This window comes from Spermophilus citellus, assembly GCF_964194105.1.
Source record: "Spermophilus citellus genome assembly, chromosome: 7".
Classification (NCBI taxonomy): domain Eukaryota; kingdom Metazoa; phylum Chordata; class Mammalia; order Rodentia; family Sciuridae; genus Spermophilus; species Spermophilus citellus.
Genome location: NC_138188.1, coordinates 86,373,869 through 86,399,703, shown reverse-complemented (window position 1 = coordinate 86,399,703; position 25,835 = coordinate 86,373,869). Strand labels below are relative to the sequence as shown.

Below are 25,835 nucleotides of genomic sequence, written 5' to 3'. Positions count from 1 at the left end.
ATTCATATACACATGGCAATTCAATTACAGCATTGTAATGGAAAAATATTGGAAATGACCTAAATGTTCACATATAGAATAGCAGAAAAAAGAAACTATGGAGGCTGGGAATATAGCTCAATTGGTAGAAAGGAAAAAATAAAAAACTATGGAATATTCTGAGAATTTAATGGTATGTAGCTGTTTTTTGGGGGGGGGGGTGCTGGGAAGGATAGTTTTTTTTTGTACTGGGGATTAACCCAGGAGTACTACCTACCACTACACCTTCAGTCCTTTTTTTCTTTTTTGAAGACAAGTTTAACATATTCACATACATACGTACAAGGCTTTATGTAGGATTTTTTTAAAATTATGTATTAGTTCTAATCAGTTCCTTTTTATTTTTTGAGACAGGGCCTTGCTTGCTAAATTGCCCAGACTGGCCTCAATAAATAATGCATGGAAAAAGAAACAAGGGAAGGATAAATCAGAAACTGGAGATAGGTTACCTCTGGGGGTAGGTGCAAACAGGAAAGAACAGAAGTAAAACAGAAAGTATATGGACAACTGAAGCTTTTTCTGTAATTCTTTACCTATGCTAATGTTTCATACATGTAAAAAGTTAACAAGGTTGGGCAGGTACCCCTTATGTGTGTGTTTTCTTTCTTCCTTTCTTTTTCTTTCTGGTGCTGGGGATTGAACCCAGGACCTTGTGCATGTAGGCTTACCCTCTACCATTGAGCTACACTCTCAACTGTACACTTATCAAAACCAAATTAACTGATTACAAACAAATAATATAACTATGCTGAAACGGGAAGCAGAGAAAAAACTTCCTTTCTTTTTCTTTCTGGTGCTGGGGATTGAACCCAGGACCTTGTGCATGTAGGCTTACCCTCTACCATTGAGCTACACTCTCAACTGTACACTTATCAAAACCAAATTAACTGATTACAAACAAATAATATAACTATGCTGAAACGGGAAGCAGAGAAAAAACTATGTAACTTTGTAAAACAGTATTTTGGTTACGTGCTGTAAGACCAAAAACAAATTATAAATACCACACACTAGTTAGTAGTTTGTTTCTCTTAAGGCAAAAAAATAAAAAAAAATTAGCAATTCTGAAACTACTTTATGTATGTTCTAGAATTAGGCAAATAAGCAAACATATTATGTGTAAAGCCAGATGTCTCCCTACTGAACAAAAGAAGTACAAATAAGGAGGACTAAAGTGAACTCTGTGGTGTGAACTGGTATTAAAAATATATACATAGAAATAGATATAGATGTGTATTTCCTAGCTCTGTAAAACAGGTTAAAAACAACAACCTTGTATCAATGAGTACACACAGTGCCACTTTTTTTAAAAATGTATTTTCAAAGCAGATGCTTGAAGAAAGAAATCATATTCCAAGGCTACAGTAGACACGAGATGAGCCTCCTACATTTTGTGCTTCCAGAATTTAAAAAAGTATTAAAAGGACAGGGACATGTGAAAAGAACAGAAAGGGGCTCATGTGGCCAAATATGTGAGAATTTGAGCAATAAATAATGATAGTAAATGAATATACCATCAAATAATATAAAAATGTGGATCTAGTATCAATCATAATGGGGAACAAAAACTCTTCCTCTCAGTAGAATTTCAAATAATAAAAGCAGGAAATGATGGAAACAAAATCATTTGGTAAAGGGGAAAATCTCAATAGTTTGTGGAGAAATCTGATATATACCAGATAGCACCATATTCAAAATTAATTTTATGAACATGTTTGGGGATATAGCTCAGTTGTAGACGAAAAGGCTGCTCTAAACACATGGAAGTGAATGAATCAAGAAGTGGCAAAAAATAAGGATAAAATACCCAGGTGATATTTAGAATTCATGATACAGAAACGAGCAATGTGTGGAAAATACGCAGTATACAAGATGTCAAATTGTATTTAAAAACACCAAAAAAAAAAAAAAAAAAAAAAGATCAGAACAAGTGGGAATATTTACTACTTTGGCAGGGGTGTTTTAGGGAAGGTAGAAAAAAACACTTCAATATTTGAAGAAACCCACTAAGTAGAGGATTGGGTTTTTTCTTGTATGGTCTGAAATCTATATTCAGGGTTAATGAATGGAAGACACTAGTAAAAGAATCTGAACATTCAGTGATTTCCATGATTATTCCTTGGCAGGATTTTCCAAAGCACAGGGACACCCTATGGTAGGGGAAAAGGATTTGAATAAAGTCTTTCCAACCTGAGATAGTTAGGCTATAGAACTCTGTGGAGTTACGTAGGCCCTAATAACTAAGAGACTTTTAATGCTGTTAACTTTGGCCAACAACCTGGACAAGAAAAACACTTTTAACTTTGTCTTAACTTCTCAGTTAAACAAAAACAAACATACATTAAAAAAAAAAACAAAAACAAGTAATTCAGTGGAATAGAAAATAAGAACACTATATTGAGTTTGACAAAATTTATTGGTATTTTAGTAAAGACATTCATCTCAGTCGTTTCTCTCTCCTCATCTTGACCTTAGGTTAATATTTCATTTGGGTCAAGAAAAGAATATGTAGGAGAGGGATGTTATTTTAACAAACAGTAAAATGGACAAAATGGATAGTCTGCCTACATAAAAGTAAGTTAAATTCATGTTTCTTGATATAATTAAATCATGTTAAGAACTAATAGTTGTATATACATTTCCATTGTTTTACTTGGGGCTCTTTCTAAACTTAAATGCAAGTGAACAAGAGTTAGGAATATATACAGGCTGCTTCTCTGGAATTATTACCAATTAAAAGAGCTCAGTGAGTTAATTACCACCAATAAAATAGTTTGAAGCTGCCTCCAAATTTAACATTGTAGGAGTTTTCAAGGAAATCATATTACCATATTTTTATTGTCTGTGACTATGCTTTTAATGTGTTTGTCACATTAAAAAATAATGTCCATATAGAATACAAAAATACAAAACAAACACCTTATGATACACAAATGTTAATAGTATATGTGGTGGGAGATTTCATAAAATGTAATTGAAGATGCATTTTCTTTCCTTCTATTTTTAGTACCTATAATGTGCTTTTGAGAAGACACTGGTCAGTAAATACATATATATATTTCAAATAAACCATAGAATTATACTAATAAGAAATCCTGCAGTGAGTTCAATTTAAATTGGGTTTAACAAGTTAGTAACTTAAATGATTAGACAGTTACAGAAAGTGCATCTTCTCATGTTGTCTTCATACAATGTTAAATTTCTCTCTCTTTTTTTTTTTTTGGTGTTTATACATTTTAAAAAATAAAAACCAGCCAAATGCTTAAGTATTATATACATTTAAATTGTTGGTGGTGGTTTGTATTTTAAAAGAAACAGCTTCCTTATGATTTGCCTCAAGTTCTGGTGGAAATGCCTACAGGAACTAGTTATGAATAAAAACCAAGAGAAGCACATTCAGAATACTGATTTACTTTGGTAGCAAATGGTTGTTCTTTGAAGACTAATGAAGGTAGACAAGACCCATTAAGGTGTGTGGGCTATTTCAAATACTCGATACTTCACATAAAAATTAAAAAAGAAATAAAAACATTTTTAAGAGCTAAGCGTTTGTATCCACTGATAGCAATGCCAATACCTAGTATATGATGACTTGAAACAAAACAAATGCCCATAAGGAAAACAAGCTGTATTTTAATTTTATCTAAATTTATCATCAGTCAATAGTCCAGTAACATTTTCCTCTCAGTACAAATACTCCCTTCTCTCTATAAGGCTGTTCCTGGGAGCCAGACACTTTAGGTAATGAGGGAGTTAAGTTAGGAGAGTAACTGCTTGCAGTTTTAAAAAGATAGTAACTTTTTGTTTCCCTCTTAATGTGCTAATAGTTGTGCCTAAAAAAATATGCAATTCTTAAAAAGGTACCATTTCTGATTTCTTTATTATCTGTAACCTTTGGAAACTAATCACATGAAACTACAAAATTAGCAAATGTCTTGAAATCTGTATATAAAACATAAATTACCTCTAATTTCAAACTCTCATTTATTAGTGTACCACTCAATCTTAAAAAACAAAACAAAACAAAAACAAAAACGAAAAAGAAAAAAAAGCGGCTCCAAAGATAGTCTTATACCATTCTTTAAAAAAGGAAACTGTTCCTTTTAACTTTACACCCACCCCATACCCCAATTTCAAAACACATCATTTAATTGTCTTGGTCATGAACATTTCCAAGATGAGATTTTATATTTCGTTCCCATAGCTTCTGGTTATCAGAAAACCCATGCTTTCCTTTATTGAAAGAGTTTGGTCCAGCTGATGTTGGTGTATCCCTGCATTAAAAGAAAATAAATTTATTTAAAATTCTATAGGTATTTTAATACACATTTACTTAGTATCTATTATAAACACAAGCTGAACATCAAAAAAGACTCTATAGAGCAGGCCCTGAGCAACTTAGCAAGACCCTGTCTCTAAGTAAATAAAAGGGCTGGAGATGTACCTCAATGGTAAAGTGTCCCTGGAGATCAATAGCAAAGTGTCCCCTGGGTTCAATTACCAGTATCCCTACCCCAAAAACCTCTACATAGATTTTTAAAATATACTATTTCCAAAGATAGTTCAAAGACTTTTTTGGGGGGGTAGGAGGGGTACTAGGGATTTAACGCAGGGATGCTTAACCACTGAGCCAATTTCCAGTTCCTTTTTATATTTTATTTAGTGATAGGGTCTCACTGCATTGCTTAGGGCCTCACTGAGTTGTTGAGACTGGCTTTGAACTCACAATCCTCCTTGTCTCAGACTCACAAGCTGCTGGGATTACAGGTGTGCACCACCACACCAGCCAGTTCAAAGACTTTAAATTCGGTAGGCCTGAGGTGGGGTAGGAAGGCAAAACTGCTTTCCCCCAACCCTGTTTTCCAACATAGGGCATGATGCATCCCTGATACTAAAAATATTTTCCAAAGGAAAAGGACACGTAAGATCAAGATTAAGTGGTAGGAATATCATTGTATCATTATGAGTGTAGTGAGTAAAACCCACTTTTCTATTATAATAGAAAAAAATTGAAATTTAAAATCAGAAACATCTTCGTATCTTTCTCTTATTTGAAAAAATATAGGTTACAAGTATCAAGAAATATCCTAATTTGGGCATCTGTAATTTCAGCTATCTGGGAGGCTGAGGCAGGAGGATCCTGAGTTTAAAACCAGCTTAGGCAACTTAGGGAAACCTGTCTCCAAAAATAAAAAGGGCTATTGGAGGGAAGAAGTATACTCAGACATTGCTGATGGGACTGCTAATTGGTGTAACCACTACAGAAAGCAATATGGAGTTTCCTCAGAAAACTTGGAATGGAACCACCATTTGACCCAGTTATCCCACTTTTCAGTATATACCCAAAGGACTTAAAATCAGCATATTACAGTGATGCAGACACATCAACGTTTATAGCAGCTCAATTCACAATAGCTAAAGTATGGAACCAACATAGATGCCCTTCAAAAGAAAAATATATAAAGAAAATGTGGTATATATACACAATGGACTATTACTCAGCCTTAAAGAATGAAATTATGGCATTTGCAAGTAAATGGATGGAGCTGGAGAATATCATGTTAAGTTAAATAAGCCAAACCAAAAAACCAAAGGTTGAATGTTTTTTCTGATATGTGGATACTGATTATAGGGGTGGGAGGTAGTTAAGAATGAAGGCACTTTGGATTGTGTATATAGGGTAATAATGTCTGTCTCATGAGTGTGAGCATGAGAAGGACAGTTGAATCAGACAGACATTATTACCCTATATACATGTATGATTACACTACTGGTGTGACTCTGCACCATGTACAGCCAGAGGAAGAAGTTGCATTCCATTTGTGTACAATGTAGCAAAATGCATTCTACTGTCATGTATAACTAATTAGAATTAAATAAATAAATAGGGCTGAGGATATAGATCAGTGGTAAATTACCCCTGTATTCAGTTCCCAGTAGTGAGGGAAAAATAAAAAGAATTAGCTTTAAATTATTGTTAAGTGTTTCTCCAAAAAGCACAGAAAATAAGATCACCCTTCTTCTTTGTGATAAGTCTAATTCTTACTTATCTTTAAACTCCAGTAGAGAGAAAATATAGAAAATTGTTTTGCTCATATGCACAAGAAAAGCCTTAACACTAAAAATATTATATGCAATTTATTCTTACTCTTAATTTTCTTTTCTTTTAAATAGCCCTATTTATTTATTTTTATGTGGTGCTGAGGAACGAACCCAGGGCCTCACACATGCTAGGTGAGTGCACTGCCACTGAGCCACAACTCCATCCCCATCATCCCTCTATTTCTGTAATAGTTACAAGAAACTATACTACCTTCCAATATTCTTCATCCTCATCTTTGCTTCTGGAGGCATTTCCTCTGGTTCACTCTGAAGAAAAAAAAAATGAGTAAACTGAGATAAATATCATGCTAAATTTTACATCTAAATCTTTTAAAACATTTCAAATGCTACAAATTTCTGTAAAAGAAGAAAATTAGTGAATTATTTGTTTTAACCACAGTTTTAATAGAAAGGCACTTCCCAGAGTGCTGATTTTGAGTAAAGAAAAAAATGTGGTAAAAATCTCATTCAACACATGTATACATGAAATGAAACACCAATCTGTGCTCTTATGTTCAATTATGTGAATTAAAATTTCTTTAATCATAAGTTTCAAAATCTCATTTTATGGCTTTTATCAAAAAGATTTAAAAAATGTTGACAAAGACATAGAAAGGGGAAGTCTCCTATATTGGTGAAAACGTAAATTACAATAGTCATTATGGAATACAGGTTCCCCCCAAAACTAAAAATAACCAGGTACCCTGGCAGGAGCCTGTAATGTCAGCTACTCAAGAGGTTGAGGCAGGAATACTACAAGTTCAAGGCCTGCTTTGGCAACTTTATGAGATCCTTTCTCAAAATAAAAGGTAAAAAGGTCTGGGGATACAGCTCAGTGGTAGAGTATCCCTAGGATCAATTCCAATTACAAAACAAACCTAAACAAAACCTAATAACTAAAAATAAAACTACCATATGGTCAAACACTTCCACTAGTAAGTATATATCTAAAGGAAAGAAAATCAGTATGACAAAAGAGATATCTATATTTCCATGTTTATTGCTGCACTATTCATAATAGCTATGACTAATATGAAGTTAACCTAGATGTCCACTGACGAATGGTTAGAGAATGGCACATAATTCACAATGAATATTGTTAAACCAAAATAAATAAAAGAATTAAATACTGTTATTTGCAGCAAAATGGATTAGGGTGGTGGACATTAAGTGAAATAAATCATGCAGAGAAGGACATATACAGCATGTTGTCACCCATATGTAGATGGCGAGGAAGCTGATGCCACAGAAATATACAGTACAACAGTAGTTACCAGAGGTCAGGAAAGCAGAGGGATGATAACAGTATAGGGGTTTGGTTTGACAGGTTTGTAGGATGAATAACTTTTTTTTTTAATATTTATTTTTTAGTTGTACACAACAAATTTTGTTTATTTAATTTTTATGTGGTGCTGAGGATTGAACCCACGGTCTCGCACGTGCTAGGCGAGTGCTCTACCGCTGAACCACAACCCCAGTCCATCTTTTTTTTTTGGTACCAGGGATTGAACCCAGAGGGGCTTAACCAATGAGCTAGAACCCCAAACCTTTCGATTTTGACATAGTTATTAAGTTGCTTCTGGTCTTGCTACATTGCTAAGGCTGGTTTTAATTTGCAATCTTCCTGCCCTAGGCTCCCAAGTTGCTTAGATTACAGGTTTGTGCTTCTGGACTCAGATAAGTAACTTAGCAAAGGACCTGGGTTCAATCACCAGCACCACACACACACAAAAGACAAATGTCTGGGGTAATGGATAAGCCATATCAACCTAATCTGATCATTACACTGTATACATGTACTGAAATGCTACACTGTACCCTATAAATATGTACATTGTACCATATAAATATGTACAACTGTTGTAAATTCAAGAATTAAACTTAAAAAGCCCATATTATAGAAATAAAATCATTAATGATTTATGTACTATGTGTTTAATGCTTTTATCTACACTATCTTAATTTAAAATTCTAACAATACAGTCCCATGTGCAGTATGATTATAATCATTTGCATTTTATAGGATAAATAACAAGGTTACTTGCCCAAGATCACAAAGTTAATGATTAGCAAACTAGTCTGATGCCAAAGCAAACATCCTTAACCCCTTTACTATACTGTTCTTTCTCAAAAGTACCTCTTTTATTCTAAGGACATTTTGAAAACTCAGTCCTTATTACTTTCTATACTTTCAGCTACTGAAAATTGTGAGATTGAGTTCTTTTCAGACTTATGGTTTTATGTATAAATGCTACTGCTTAGCTTAGTAATAATATATTTTTTTTGTGCTACTGGGGATTGAAATAGGAGTTAGCACATGCTAGTCAAGAGCTCCACTACTGAGATACATTCTTATCCTTTCTTATTTTAAGACAGGGTCTCCAGATTTTTTTTTTTTTTTTAATTTGTACGTGGTGCTGAGGATCGAACCCAGGGCCGCGCACATGCCAGGCAAGCACGCTACTGCTTGAGCCACATCCCCAGCCCAAGACAGGGTCTCAATAAATTGCCAAGACAGACTTTTTTAGTTGTAGATGGACACAATACCTTTGTTTTATTTTCATGTGGTGCTGAGGATTGAACCCAGTGCGTCACACGTGCCAGGCAATGTTCTACCACTGAGCCACAACCCTAGCCCTACCAAGAGTGGCTTTGAACTAGCTACTCTCTTGCCTCAGCCTCCTAAGTAACTGGATTACAGATGTGTGCCACCAGGCATGCCTAAATATTATTATTATTTTTACTTTTAATATTTATTTTTTAGTTGCTGTTAGACACAATATCTTTTTTTAAATTGCACATCACTCCTTTATTATACTGTTCTGGAAAAAGATTTATTACAGTTATGCTAAATGAGTACTGGGCCTTTGGGGCAGGGCCAAGCAACTGGAACAAGACTCAGAAATCAGATACAGTGAAAGACACGCTTGGACATGATCAAGAGGCATTTCACTGCCACAAAACAAGGCAGAGGAGAGATTCTAAGATACATAGCAAGATACACTCCTGCACCTTACAGGTCAAGGAGCTTATCCCATATTGGTGTGAGGAATGGCTTACTTTCTGGTGACCACATGTGGGACTAACCACCACTAGAAAAAACCCAGAAGGATTTTATTTAGTGTATGTATATGTGTGTATATATATATATATATATATATATATATATATATATATATATATAATTTTTTTTTTTCCTTTAGTGAAAATAAATGTAACAAAAGTTAGGGTTGATCCCAACATTCTGGAGCCAGCTCCTCTGGGATCAGGGAGTTGTCTTTCTTAAATCACCATGCAGGTTACTTTTGTATTCCACTGGAATGACTAGAGCCCCCTGCTACCCAGTGACCTGAATACAGAAGAGTACAGAACTGGCTCTTAGAAACACAAACAGGCTCTGTGGCTTCTTCTCATTGGTCATGCCTTGGCACAATTCCTCCCTACCCTTCTCAAGAAAAAACCAACAACTACTACCTCAACTCTTTTGGATATGAGGAACCTTCCCTGGGCTTAGATTGAGAACCTGTGCCCCAAAGTTTCTATTCTGATTACAATCTACAAAGGGAGTAGGTGCAGGAGACAAAATGCTAAAATTAAAGTGGGAGCTACTGGTCCCCATCTGCAGCTACAACTTAAGATGCCCACAGATGTGGTCAGTATGGTGATGCAGCAGATGTGGTCAGTATGGTGATGCAGGAGAGAGGTGCAAAGGAATGGATGGGTAGGGTCTTCCTTGGTATAGTAGTCTGCGATCTTGCCTTTATTTCTTTGCCTTGCCCTGTGCAGCCACGGCTTCCATTTTTATTTTTAATATTTATTTTTTAGTTGCTGTTAGACACAATATCTTTATTTTTGTTTATTTTTTTTATGTGGTGCTGAGGATCGAACCCAGGGCCTCGCACACGCTAGGCAAGTGCACTGAGCCACAACCCCAGCCCTAAATATTATTTTTAAAAATGCTATCTGCAAGACTTAGCTTAAGCTGGGCACAGAGGTGCCTGCCTATAATCCCAGCAACTGGAGAGGTTAAGGCAGGAACACAGCAAGTTGGAGGCCAGCCTCAGCAACTTAGATAGACACTGCCTTTAAAAACAAAAAACCCATCCAATGACAAAACACACACACACACACACACAAAACAAACAAACAAAAAAACCAACTTAAGGGGGCTTTCACTGATCAAATCTGGTATATTTGAGAATTATACTTTACTGAATAAGATAAAAATATATGAGTTACACTTATATAATAAAATTTTAAAATTTAAAAGTGATAAGAATAGCTCTTTCGTAAATAATAAATGTATAAATATACAGGAGTATGTTTAGTGTTTTCATTTGTGTTACAGTCTGGTTTAGAAGATTTGGGTTTCTTATAGCAATAGGATTATGGTTAACATTAGTCACATATGTACATACAAATGTTTATAATGATGTATATAAATACGTATGTAAAAAATATATGGATATTCCAAGTAATTGTTTATATATATATATACACACACACACACACACACACACACAGTTTTAATTCAGAGTTACAAACTAGCATTGTGGTTAGGGTTATGGACTAAAAATGTATGTAAATATATCTGAATATAAATACATAAGTAAAATCACATGATAAGGGGAATTGTTAGGTCTTGTGTTAAAGATAGGGTAAGCCTGCAGAAATGAACATATATGAAAATATATATGGATTTATGTGAATATATAAATACATACTTCACAATATACAGAAATATTCATGAAGTGTCACTGTTTATATGTAACAATATTTATGAATCTATATTCCACAGTATATAGGTACATTCATGTAAATTGTTATGGTTATATGTATAGAGGTTTCGGTGAGGCATAGCGTTATTTTAGGTTTTGAACATTATTATCCAAATATATGAATATAATATAAATATTTATGTAAAAACGTACCTGAAAATACTAAATATACAGGGATTTGTATATAGTTAATTTTCAGATGGATGTTTACATTGTTGTTTAGATGTATTTTATGAATATGTAACTGAATATATATGAAAATTTATGGGTAGGATTTTGTTTAGCATTAGGGTACATAAATATATATTTATAAACATGAAGGAATATATATGTAAAAATATATATGCGTATTCAAAGTCATAATTATGATTTTTGTATAGAAGACTAATGATTATGGGAAGGGTTAGGTTTAGTTCTGAGTTAGGTTGAGGATGAGGGTCTACCACTGGAATACATATCAATATTTATGTAAATACATATTAATATAGAATTAAAATTATATACAAAATTTTATAAATATATACTTTCATCTATGGCTATTTTAAAGTTACACAGTATTTTTAAACAAGTGTTAAATCAGGGTTTGCCTATGGAAATGGATATACAGGTAAAATATTTATGGATTTTTATGTGACTTTTAAAATTTATATCCCCAAATATACAGGTACATTCATGTAAAGTAATCTGGTCTATATGTCTAGAGGTTTCTGTTGAGCCGTAGTGGTAGAGTCAGGATTATTTGTGAAAAAGGATTAAGATTAGAGTTAGGGTTTGAATGTTTATGTCCATATATATATAAACACAATGTGGATATATATGTAAAATATATATTAAAATATTTATTATCTCAATTTGTATATAGTTGGGTTTCGTGTTGAAATGGATGTTCACAATTTGATTTACACATAGGTTATAAATATGTAACTGAATATGTATGAAAATTTATGATTTTGATTACCAATGGGTGTGTGTGTGTGTGTGTGTGTGTGTGTGTGTATATATATGAATGAATATAAGCATACCTAGGAATATATGTGTAAAAACATACACAGATATTAAAAACAGCTCTTTCATTTAGTAAGAGACAGTTATAAATACACAAGGCACGGTGGCATATATTATATCACCATTTGGCATACATTATCACAACTAATCCTGATAAGAATCACCAACGGATGTTAACATCAGTGAGTGAAGTTTTGAGAAATTATATATTTTTACATATTCTCAAAGCATATAAGATAAATTTTAATTTAGCTTTACAAAAATTTGACAGTGGAGAAATCTGGCAGGCACCATTTTAACTAAATGATCAAAGTTAACACTGCAGGAATGGGCATATTGACAGCATGTGCTCCCTAGTATGATGCATTGAGAACTTGGCACAACTTCAGTGGTATTCCTGCCAAAAGCAATGAGAATCTAAGCATGAAGAAAACACCAGACAAATCCAAAATGAGAGACACTGTAGAAAATAACTGTCCAGTATTCTTCAAAAATGTTACTGTCATGAAATACACAGAAAGATTGGGGAAATTATCCAAATTAAAGGAGACAACTGAAAAAAAAATTTTTTTTGAAATGTCAAAACTCGGGGGTTAGGAAATAATTCAGTGGTAGAATGTGTTTCAATCCAAGCAACAACTTGCTCCCAAAACCAAAATTAACTGTTATCTACTTAGGTCAATATATTTGAACAATATAGTTTGTTACTTAATTATGTTCTTGAATAAAAAATTAAGTGGATAGGGCTGGGGTTGTGGCTCAGTGGTAGAGTGCTCGCCTAGCATGTGAGAGGCCCTGGGTTTGACCTCAGCACCACATAAAAATTATAAAGGTATTGTGTCCAACTACAACTAAAAAATAAATATTTTTTAAAAAATTAAGTAGATAAGGATTTTAGATATATGAGACAATTTTTAAAAACACATTTTTTAATTGTTCATGGAGCTTTATTTTATTTATTTATATGTGAAGTGCTGAGAATTGAACCCAGTGCCTCACACATACTAGGTAAATGTTCTATCACTGAGCCACAACCCCAGCCCTCTATTGTTTACTACCATTATAGTATTGTAGCAGAAAGAATATTGTTTGAATCTCTCTAAAACTTTTTTTAAAACAGGGAAGACATGGACTGGGGACTGGTGCAGTGCTTGCCTCACATGCACAAGGCCCTGGGTTCAATCCCCAATATCACCCCCTGCCCAAAAAATATATAAATATATGAATGAAAGACATTAAAGTATGATGCAAAGACTATAGGACAAGAAACCAGAAAACCTAAGGTTCAAAATGTGTATGAATTACCATATAATCATGCATGGTTAATTTCTCCATTTGTAAAATATGAATACATGTACAATCCACAGGGACATATAGAATGTAAAATAATGTGAAAAGATAATCAAATAGTTAGGCATTCAAGGTAAAGTTTTATTATATAATGCAGGTGCTTCCAGCCTATGTACTTCTACACATTTTTCCTTCTTCCTATATCATTTTCCAAGCTATAACCTGCTACCTACTCTCTTTAAGAATGTTACAGATATTATTTGGATTAGCGTTTTTTGTTTTTAATTTTTTTTTTCTTCTGGGCAACAGAATACTTTTTTTTTTCCCCCTCAATAAATTACTTGGGTTTCCAAATATCAGATAGAGGTACAACTTATAAGTGAAATAAGGGCAAAACACCAGAGTCCTGCTTGTTAAACATCAGCTTCCCATACCACTATAACTGCCAGAGGATCCAAGAACTCTTGAGTAGTTTTTAAAAATTTAGGAACTAGGGGCTGGGGTTGTGGCTCAGTGGTGGAGCACTTGCTTAGCATATGTGAGGCACTGGGTTTGACTCTCAGGATTGCACATAAAAAAAATAAAAATAAAGTTCTATCAACAATTAAAAATAATGTTTTAAAAAAATTATCAACTAAATTGAGACCAAGCATCCCTGGAATCTCAAAACTCAGGAGAAACAAGGAAAGAGTTTGATATCAGCCTGGGCAACATAGTGAGACACTATCTCAAAAAAACCAAACTCTCCCCACCAAAACAGTCTGCTAGGAGTATAGCTTAGTGTTAGAAGATGTACTTAGCATGGGCAGGACCCCAGAATGTATGCAGCCTTTGTTTTTGTTTTTGTTTGTTTAGTACTGGGGATTGAACCCCCTGAGCTACTTCCCCAGCCCTTTTTTATATTTTACTTAAAGATAGGGTCTAACTGAATTGCTTAGGGACTTGCTAAGTTGCTGAGGCTGGCTTGGAACTTGCGATCCTCCTGCCTCAGCCTCCTGAGCCTCTGGGATTACAGGTGTACACTACCTTGCCTGGCAAGTTACAGTCTTTGTTTTACAGTTGAGAAAACTAAGGCTCCAGAAAAATAAAAATGATTTATTCAGGTTTCTACTGGTTAATAACTAGTCAAGACATGGTTACAATTCAGGTCTTTCAATTGCTAGTCCAGGTGTCTTTCTATGCTGCTACATCCAGTACCTGTTTATTTCTTTTCTGAATGTCCACAGTACTTTACCTCTTCAGGTATTTTTCATTTTTATCTCTCACTAATTTACATGTAAGTCTCCCTTCTACTAGACTAGTTCCTAGAGGAACATGTCTGATGTCTTGTAATGTCATACTGCCTAGTACATACAAAGCAATCAAATGTGTAAATGAGTAAAGGAGAACACAGTAATAACCACAGTGATTCTTTCCCTATTGATTCAGGCTCCAATGGTTCCACATTTATCCTTGTCCAATACTCCTCTAAAAAACCTCTCCAGGGGCTGGGGTTGTAGCTCAGTGGCAGAACATTTGCCACTGAGGCACTGGGTTCGATCCTCAGCAACACATATAAATAAATAAAAACTAAAGGTACGTCAACTAAAAAATATTAAAAACAAAAACAAAATAACAACTCTCCAAATGGTGCTATTTGCTACCTGTGACTTGAAAACTGATGTCTCAGTTTATAAGTCTTCCTTGATTTACTGAAACCCTGACTAATGTTTTAGTATAAAATTTGTATTACTTCTTTTATATATATTCTTCTGAAATCACTCTATTCCCAGTGTTTGGGCCCCTCTGAATGTATAATCCCTACCCGCTACCTGCCCAGGTGCGGGGATTGAAACCAGAGCCTTGAAAATATCAGACAAGCACTCTACCACTAAGATATATCCTATCCCTTTTTATTTTATGTTGAGATTTTCCTGCACCACCTCTTGAGTAGCTGGGATTACAAGTGTATGCTCCCATGTTCAGCTTGAATAATATAATGTTTATCCTTATAGCTTTTGGAAACAATTACTTATATATTGTATAATACTTGATTGTTACATATACAGGGTTCTCATCTTATATGGGGATTAGATTTTCAAGTCACAGCCTAATATAGATCATAATCAAATCATGTTTGAAAATTCCACTGGTTATCCATAAGCATGGTAAGACAGGCATGAGAGAACTGGAACTGATCAATCTAATAAGCATCTCAAGCTCACTCTGTGCCTACTGAGAAGTGCTGGCAGAATCACCTGTATTATTTCCATCTCCTATGGAAAGCATGTTACTACAGCTGCCTTCTGTAACCTGAAAGCACAATACATCATCACTGAAGATCCCAACTATATCCTACATATTTCCTAGCACATATATTCATAATAAGCATTTGTTGTTTTGGTTCTTAGGTTTCTTGCCCCCAAACTTAACATTTTTAAATAATCCTACAACCAAACAAAATAAATACAAAATAGAAATATCCAGTTTTTGTAGGTGCTACAATTTAGTAACACCATTAATATAACCTATAATTTGTCATTAACACTCTCCTAAAAGAAATTGGTTAAAGTAAAATAAAAGAGATATTAACTTACATCTTCATCTTCATTAAAAGCTGCTGCTACTGAAAGGGTTTTTGGAGCAAGAGTTGGAACAGTTTCTTTAGGCTTCTGAAGAAGAAACGTTAAAAAGAACACTAGATGAGTCACATTTGTAGAGAACTGTTTGATATAAATCTTGAAAAATTCAACGTTGTTTTCATAAATTTATATAGTAAGGAACCTAGTATTTGCACTATGTCTGAAAATGCAGATTATCTGTGGGTAGGTTTAACTTTGTTATTTATTATATCCATTTGTTTACCTATTAGAAAAAATAATTCTCCAGCTAGGATCTATAATTTAATATTACTTAAGCCAAAGGGTATTTGATACAAAATGATAAATAATATGTTCCCATAGTAAGAATTAGTTTAAAAGTGCCTTGAGAACATACAAGGCATCATGACTCATATTCCTCTACCCTTTTTACTAAAACTCTACGTCTATCCTTTTTACCCTTTGGGCTTCAGACAAGTGATCATTTCTATATGACCTAAATTTTTAACAAAATAAACTATTCTATCTCCATTCTCTCACCACCCATTTAGTCTTTACCCTACTACAATCTAGCTCCCACCCTAACCATCTACCATCGCCCTAGAATTATTCTTTATCAGGTCACCAATAACTGGTGTGCTGCATTTGATTCTAATCACCAGCTTCTTTTTGAAAACATCTCTCCCTTGTCTTCTGAAACAATATATATATATATTTTTAATTGGTTAGTCTGCTAATTCTCTGACCTATTGTTTTCTCTCCCCCTTCCCTGCTGCTCCTCACTTAACAATACAGATACCTAGGATTCTACTACTGGTAGCAACCTTTCATTCTTTGTACTTCCCAGGTCAATTTCATTCATTTCCATAGTTTCATTCATTTTCCATAGGTTCCATGGTTAAAAAAGTATTAATTTGAGGTTTATATCTTAAAACAAGGGATCGAACATTGATCTTTAAAAGATTACTGCTTTAAAGTACATAGTACTCAAGGTCCAGTTTTAGTTTCAAAGATAATCAGAAAGCTTTTCTTATCAAGCAATATCTTACTAAAATTAATCTTTTAAGATACAAATAACTGATTTCTGGAGATATTACTTTTTTATGTTGTACCAAGGATAAAAGCAAAAGCCTTCCGAATGCTAACCACATGCTCTACCACTGGGCTATCCCCTAGTCCACAGATATTGTTACTGAAACTGAAAGATTAAAAAAAAAAAAAAAAACCTGAAATTCTTTCTCAAAATATCTTTCAGAGGTCTTGCTTAACTGATACAAACTCACTACTTTATAAATCATGCATTTTCTATAATATTGTTCCTTCTAAAATTCTACATCTTTGTTAAAAACTGATTTTATTGAGATAATTCATCTTGATCTTTCCTAAAGAGTGCTAATCACTTCTTAAATACATATAAGTTAATACATGAAAGATTAAGAAATGCATCTTTAAAAAAACTTCTTTTAGTTGTAGATGAACACAATACCTTTATTTACTTATCTTTATGTGGTACTGAGGATCCAACCCAGTGACTCACGTGTGCTAGGTGAGCACTCCACCACTGAGCCACAATCCCAGCCCGGAGAAATGCAACTTTTTATACTTAATTTACCATAACCTAGTAAAAGCAGGTTTCCAAAACAAATCCTTAATACCCATTACAAATATCATACAAAAAGTAACTTACACTTGATCCAAGTTTGATGGATATGGCTGATGCTTTCTTTGTTGTCTGACTACCTATGGCAAATCCAAACTTGGAGATCTTTGTAGGCTTTGTTGGGAGGTCTGCAGCTTCTTCTTCAGCTGATCGCTTCTCAGCGCTGCGACTGGAACTTTCCCCTCCATTACTGGAAGAAACAGTCTTAGTTTTCACAGGTTTTTCTGCTTCTTCTTCAGGTCCTGGTGAAGTCGAAACAACTTACCAAGATGAGCTATTTTTACTGAGCAGATTGATGGGAGCAGCAACCTCAAAAAGCATCGTTATAAGGAAGATACCTCTGCAGTTGTCACCTACTGACCCAACAGTCTCTTCCACTGTTTGTTAGAGTATATAGCAGGAACTGAGATTGTGTGGCAGTAGAAGAGGCTCCCATGAATTAACTAGCATAAAATACAGAGCAATTTAAAATTATAAACATAGAGTTCACAAAAAAGTAAAGACCCTTCAACTAAATACTACCACAGACATCACACAATAATATAGTTATTTGTGGAATTCTGCTTTTTAGAAATCAAGATCTATAAATTATTTTTTTGCAAACTAATCTGTGAGGAATCAGTCATGTGGCAAGATAATACATTTGGCTAATAAATTCTAACATTCTTAATAATGTGTATGAGTCACACAAAGTATCCTGTCATGTAAAGGACCATTATTATCCAAACTTCAGTATTAACACAGCCTAGTTATATTTTTGAGTGATGTGTTCTTCATGTACATCTCACACAACCTTAGGAGTTGAAAAAGAACTTCAAAAAGTCTAGTCAACTCCTCTTGAGTAATTTAATTCTCCTCTGAAAGCATGGTTATCACCTGTTTTAAGCTACCTGTAAGCACTAATACAAGTCTTGGTTTACATGTTACATTTTCTCATCAAAGATGAGCTTATAACTTCAAACAGTAGAAAGCATACATATATAAGTTTGGAAGTATGTTGTCTTTTAGTAATTTTGCTTGTATCTGTATTCAGTCAACTGTGAGTTTGCATCTAGAATATCTTAGATCTCTTACATAAGAAGACTAATTATGACGCAGGGCATGGTGGTCCATGCCTGTAAGCCCAGCAGGTGGGAGAATGAAGCAGGAGGACCACAAGTTCAAAGTCAGCCTCAGCAACTTAGTGAAGCCTGAAGCAACTCCGCAACTGTCTCAAAATAAAAAGTAAAAAGGGCTGGGGATGTGATTCAATTGCTGGTACAAAAACAACAACAACCCAAACCAAACGGGGATGTAAGACATCAACGGGGATGTAAGATATCATTCATCAATTCATCATTACCATCAAAAATTTTATATTCTCTCTCTAATATGCCAATTCACCCCATAGAATGTGTTGTTACATTGGATAAAGAGTTCACTTGTGAGTAAAGAGAAGATGCTTTGGGGTACAGTCTAAAGAAAATGGGACAAAAAGTTAGAATGGAGTAGGCAGGAGGTGGGGGAACCAAACATTAACAGACCGATGAGCAAAAGATAGAAAGAATTGAGGTTACAGATCTAGATCTGTATAGTTTTGGAATGACAGCACTTTGAATAGAAAATTTGATTTTATTTAGACAAAAAATAAAAGGAAATTTATTCTCTTTGGACAAAGGGTGAAAGTTGTAGTGACAATGTAGGGAGGAGTAGTTAAGCAGGATTAAGCTTGGGATTTATCTAAAAGGGAAATATAGTGTTGGAATATTGCTTTAAGTGCCATTCACTTATTTATATGTGAAATTACAAAAGCATCTAAAGAGTTAAAGACTGTTATTCAATAGCTGAGAAGTAGAACTTTTTTTTACTGTGAGAAGTAGAACTTTTTAATAAATATAGAATCTCTTTAAAAAATAGTATGATGTAAATATTAAGTTTTTCATTCTATGTTTACAACTAAAAGCATTTATACTAACTTTATCCTACGTTAGTTTTAAGTATGATATTTCATAATAAAACTCAAGCAAAACTGTGATGATGCATAGTTAAAATTGGAAATTTGGCTATACATATTTAAACATACAGAAAACCCATTGGCTTTACATATTACAGCCTATAAAGGCACAAATTGTGTGCAAACAAAATTGGAAAACATTAAAATAAAGAGCATAAAGAATGCTTTAGACTTGAGTGTAGTGTAACTCTTCTTTTTGAATCATAACCCAAAGGCCATAATTAGTTAAGATTTCCAATTCTTTTAGAGCCTATCTTTTCTTTTAGTTTCCTTTTCTAAAAATAATCTTAGAACAGGCAATTTGGAAAATTTAAAGTATAAATAAGAAAAAAGGAAAAGATTCTTATTATAATGTTAAATGTGTCAGCTAGCTGAAATTGGATGTGTAATAAATGGACTACAATACTGTCCAATCCCATTAGAAGAAATCTTTCTAGAGATTTCCATGGAGATTGCTTCAGAAAAAGGTAGCATGGAGAACTATTCTACTATTCATTTCATAATCAACTGGTAACAACTTAATCCCATTCACATCTGTTCTTTTCATCTGAAGAGGCACACTAGACCACCCATATCATAGGTCCACACAAAAGATCAAACACATACTGTTATGTGTTTTTGGTACAGGGATTGAAACCAGGGGTGCTTTACCACTGAGCTACATCCCTAACCCTTTTAATTTTTCATTTTGAGACAGGGTCTCACTAAATTGCTTAGGGCCTTGCTAAATTGCTGAGGCTGGTCTTGAATTTGTGGCGCCCACGCCACTAAAGTTATAGCATGGCCACTGCACCCCCTTCTTGTTTATTTTTGTGGTGTTTCTAATATGATAGGCAAGCACTCTACTACTGAACTACACCTCCATCCCACACTATGTTTATTAGGTTTTTTCCTACACGTGACTGAGTCCAGATCAAGCAATTTATTTTTCTACATAATAAATAAACTGGCCTTCCCAAACTCAAGAAGTGTTTTTGTTTCTGTTTTAAAGCCACTGTAAAAACTATATGAACATCTTCAGATCAGAAGATGACTAGATGAGGGGAGAAAGAAATGAAGGAAGGAGGGTACACGATCAGCTCTCCTTTTTTATTTTTAGTTATAGATGGACACAATACCTCTACTTTATTTATTTATTTTTATGTGGTGCTGTGGATTGAACCCAGTGCCTCACACAGTGAGGCAAGTGCTCTACCGCTGAGCCACAATCCCAGCCCCTCCTACCTTTATTTTTATTTACTTATTTTTTGTGGTACTGGGGATTTAACCCATGCACTCTACCACTGAGCTACACCCACAGCCTTTCTTATTTTTATTTCGAACAGGGTCTCCCCAAGTTGTTAAGGCTGGCCTTGACCTATAATCTTCCTGCCTCAGCCTCCCCAATGCCTGGGATCACAGGATCACACCACTGTACTCAGCTTCATTTCTTAGCTTCTAAGGGCTCAATGTGTCACATGGATTGAGCTTCTATTTTATCTTTATATAATGCTCTTAACAATTATGTGGCAAACCACACAAAGCACTTAGAAAATAAAGCAAAAGGAATCAACAATGGACTAAGATGGGAAAACATGAGAGCCAAATCCGTTACCATTATTTAAAATGAGACATCCTGTATTTTGGGTCTGTGGGAAACAAAAATTTAGATGACCAATAATTACTAAATGTGAAGATTTTTAGTAAAGGGAATTGTAGTTTAAAAATGAACACATAATCAATATTTTTAAAATAAGAAATCATGTATCAATTTATAACATAAACATGGATAAAATACAAAGTATAATTCTTTATTAAAGAACATTTTAATAAAAGGGGATTTTGTTTAATTTGTATTCATTTTGAGCAAACAAGATGCATAGATTAATTAATGTGAAATCAAATTGCACATTATGCTAATAGTTTTTTCTTTTTCCTTTTTCACTGAATAGGTGGGGTATGCCTTAGAGCACAAGGGTACTTTGTTTTGAAAAAATTACCCAATAAGAAAGTGAGTCTATAATGGTACCCCTCAAGACCCATTTGCATTCTGTCGGCTTCCTTATCCAAAAAAGGGCACACAGTTATTCTGTGATAGGACTGGTGTGCCATTTATATGAGAATGTATTCAAGACCCTATTAAGTGTTTGGCACAGTAAATGTCAATTTCACTGAAGAAGTTCTTAGCATAATCTTTTAAAAATATTTTTACTTGTAGATAGACAAAATACCTTTATTTTATTTATTTTTTTTAATTGGTCCAGAGGATTGAACCCAGCGCTTCACACTTGCTAGGTAAGTGCTATACCACTAAGCTACCACCCAAGCCCTTAGCATAATCTTTGAAAGACTGAGATGGCTAAGATTATGTAAACATAGCTCTTCTTTAAAATTGTATTTATCTCAAAAAGCTATAAAAATTTAACCAAAAAGAGGAGGAAAAAAAAATCTATCCAAAGTGTAACTCCTCTTTAAAGTGAAAACAGGTAGTTCAAGTAAGTAGCTTCTTTCTCAGACACACATTAACTATAGAAGTAATCTGCTCATAAAACCCCACATACTTCTGGGGGTAGGAGTGTAGCTCACTAGTAAAGCACATGCTTAGCATGGTGAGGCTCTGGGTTCAATCCCTTGCACTAACAAAAGATTTTAAAAAAAATGAAGTGTTTATATTTCCAACGTAATGGATTACTCAATAGGAATAAAAATTCTGAATACTCTCTATGTTTGTCCATAGGACAAACATGACAGTGTTCTTTAAAAAGTGACTACTTGCAACAAAATTATCAATTTAGAAATATCCAAAGTTTGAAATGTTTTAACTATGATTACTTAGCACAACTGCATTAAAAACATGTGACATTCCAGGGCTGGGGTTGTGGCTCACAGGTAGAGCGCTCCCACAGCTTGCGTGGGGCACTGGGTTCAATCCTCAGCACCACATAAAGTAAAATAAAGACACTGTGCCCACCCATAACTAAAAAATAAATATTAAAAAAATATTCCAAATATAGCTTAGATGCAACAGCACTACTTTTTTGTAATGGAAATGAGGCTAATGATGTAGAAATTCAGGAATAGTAGTTATTCTAAGTTACCAACAAAAACAATAATAATTTTTCTGATACTAAAGCAAGGTAATTTTTTCTTTTTTCTTTTTTTTTTTTTGTACTCAGGGGCACTAGACCACTGAGCCACATCCCCAGCCCTATCCTGTATTTTATTTTGAGACAGGGTCTCACTGAGTTGCTTAGCGCCTTGCTTTTTGCTGAGGCTGGTTTTGAACTCCCCATCCTCCTGCCTCAGCCTCCTGATCTGCTGGTACTACAGGTGTACCCACCAATTGCTCCGCAAGCAAAGTAATTTTATAATCCCCAAACACCCTAAAATGGAAACATGAATATTCATAATACAGAGTTAACTACTCTCAACTGAAAGGTGGCAGGAAGATTACAGTGTCTTTATGCTAACATTTAAAGTATATTCTGGCAGCACATTAAACACATCTCCTCCACTCTTTAAAGTCAGGAATACAGAAGATTCTTTAGGCTCTGTATTTTTGCTTTTCCTCAAATTTCTTCTAAATTTTTACATAATTTTACTTGACAGTTTCTCAGGTAATTTTTTTTTTTGGGTCAGGAAAAAAAATATTCCAGACAAGTGCTAGATGTTTTACAGTTTCATAAGCTATTTTACTGCTTTTAATAAACAGGGGTGGGGGGCTTCATTTCTGCCAATAACAACTCTCCATATTTTTAAAAAAGAAATTCTGAACATTACACTTTTTCAATATTTTTTTTGATCCCACTACAATTCACATTAAACATGTTAGTAGGTCATATTATTTGCTTTCATGTGCTATTAATCTTCTGTATTTTCTCATATTAAATACTTTCAGGGATAAGACTTAACGGAGTCAGAATAGAAAATAACATTTAAAAAGCGTTCTAAACAAGACAATATAATCATCTCCCACGTTAAAGTCACTTGTCTTGCTATGACGGGGGTTGTGCGGAAGCGGGGTGCCCTGGGGAGATTATTTGTTTCTTCTCCTTAATGCAAAAGACCTGGAATTTATGAGGGTAGCGGGGCCAGAAAAGGAGAGCTGTAACCTGAGTTCAATACTGTAGCAATACACAGTAATGAGTCACACTAGACTACTAAGCCCCTTAAATTTATCTGGCTTGCGATAAACTGGTAGTAGCCTAATTAGGAAAGGCATACTTCCGAGAAAGGCGATCAAACCATAACCCTAGAAACCCACAGCTTAAATCAGCGGGTGATTGTTCTTTTCCTCCATCCCCTCTGTCCATCTCATTTCAGGGTCACTATTATGCCTGAAAATAAAGGAAAGAACAGGCCGGGGTTGTCCACCTCCTCAGTGAAAAGGGAACAGCAGGCGTAATTAACTCCTACGTGTGTAACTGAGAGATCTGCACCTTTGGAAACTCGGCCTTGGGCCAGTTTCCGCGGCCACTGCTCGGTGGCTCACACTGTGTATGTTTGTGTGTGGGGATGGAGAGTGTGTGGTGGTGTGTTTTGTGTGATGTGTGTCTCCGCTGTGGAGGCTCCTGCACCGCCGCTCCGGGTCCCACCCCAACTTCAGTCTCCCTTTCTGGTGCCCATCTTCCTTCTCAGAAGGAGGGCCTCCGCAGGGGCCATGAGGTGAGGGACACTGGCCGGCTCTCTCCCGGCAAGGAAGCGATATGGGTCTGGATCCCAGCGGGCCGCACCGGGCGTGCCCGGGGCTCGCCTGGGCCCAGCACCTAACCGAGTGAGCGCCAGATTCGCCCAATCTTTCTCTACCCTCTTCCCCCCACCCCGGGGAGCTCAACGAAAGGCCCAGAGCATCCCACACATCCCGCGACGCTGGGGTTGTGTTCACCTCCGGCGGCTCCAACTCGCTGCGGCTTTTCAGGCTTCTCCTCTCCCGCCTTCCCGTCCGCCATTTTCCCCGCCGCGGCCTCCCCTGCAGCTACGCCAAGGACGTCACGGCCCCGCCCAGCAACCATTGAGCTTTAGAGCCATCTGGAGAGGTCGCCGACTAGAGAGGCCCAGATGAGTGAAAAGAGGGACCGCCCAAGACAAGCGGATGTGACGTCATCGAGTGACTGCCTCTGAAGAAAGGGAGGGGAAAGAGGAGCGCTGGGATTGGCGTTCTCTGCATCGGACTGGGTAGGGAGAGGCACGTCAGTGGCAGATCCGGAGAAGTGATGGGATGTGAAAACGTAACCCTGGAGACGTTGGCGGAGCCTTAGGTTTCTGCTTTTGCAGATGTGCTTGCAGTTGAAGCTGGCAGGGTCTTTCTGGCTTTCCTGGTCACATGTGCCCAGGAAAGGTGGAGGCAGGGTGGGGAGGCAAAGAGAGCTGTATTTTCCCTAAGGGAAAACCAACATTTATCGAGCACCCTCTAGTGTTAGACATACACTATGGTTTAGTCCTCACTATAATCCAATGCGGAATTATCTTAATTTTCTGAGTTAAAGCTGAGAATAATTTGTCCAAGGTCGTGTACCGAAGTGATAAAAAACCATTTTTTTTCCCAAAGGCTGCAGTTTCTCCATCAAATTAAGATTACCGTAATTTCTGCATTACTTAGAAACCTTTAGTGGAGTTTTAAATTCTGCAGAATGAAGCGCATACGTTACACGTGGCCTCCTCATCCCGTTTTCTCTAATTTATCCTGTCCTTTAGCCAAATGGGGTCGATTACTTGCTTAGGTAGGGAACTGGAGTTTCAGAGTTTACCTTACAATATATGTAGTCAGTGTTACAGAACAAAGGGTTTTTGTTGTTGTTTTGTCTTGTTTTTGAACCGAGGATTGGATCTTTACCACTGAGCACATCCTTGATCCTTTTTATTTGGTGTACCAGGTGTAGCCAAATTCCTGAGGCTGGCCTCGAACTTTTTATGTGCCTCCACTTCCCCTGTCGCTGGGATTACAGCCAAGAGGCACAGCGTCAAGGAAAAACAATCTCTAAAATCTGATCTGCCCTTCTCTGGTTAGGTAACTTTGAGAGTTGCTTATTGTCCACAGACTTGCCTTTGTTTTTCCATAAAATACAATAATAGTGCTTCTTCAAAGGGTGGTTATGGGGTTCACTTTATACTTCCCTCAGTGTGTTTCTTAAAAGTGTTGGGGCTGGGGATATAGCTCAGTTGCTAGAGTGCTTACTTCTCATAATAAGGCCCTGGGTTCAATCCCCAGCACCATTAAAAAAAAAAAAAAAAAAAAAAAAAAAAAAGCAAGCATTGTCTTTAAATGGTTCAAAAATTCTTTAAGTCCGACATTATGTTTCAGTGGTAGTGTGTGACCTTAGCACACACATGACCAAGAACCAGAGGTCCAGCCCCAGCATGAAGAAAAAAGGAATTCATTGACAACAGATAACCATCAAAAAAAAAAAACT

General features: G+C 35.6%; 1 protein-coding gene across 2 annotated transcripts; it reads right to left on the bottom strand.

The window, feature by feature from the left end:
• Positions 1–2,436: 2,436 nt before the first annotated feature.
• Positions 2,437–24,466, bottom strand: PCNP (PEST proteolytic signal containing nuclear protein). Of its 2 annotated transcripts, XM_081302652.1 has the most exons (6): positions 24,311–24,421; positions 17,719–17,896; positions 17,481–17,643; positions 15,791–15,865; positions 6,353–6,408; positions 2,437–4,313 (listed from the first exon to the last, which is right to left on the bottom strand). In XM_081302652.1, exons 2-6 carry the CDS (start codon positions 17,772–17,774, stop codon positions 4,187–4,189), a joined length of 477 nt encoding a protein of 158 aa, XP_081158778.1. In that variant the 5' UTR covers positions 17,775–17,896; positions 24,311–24,421; the 3' UTR covers positions 2,437–4,186. The 2 variants fall into 2 exon arrangements, with proteins under 2 accessions (XP_081158778.1, XP_081158777.1); XM_081302651.1 differs by lacking the exon at positions 17,719–17,896 and having other exon boundaries at positions 17,481–17,695; positions 24,311–24,466.
• Positions 24,467–25,835: the final 1,369 nt, after the last annotated feature.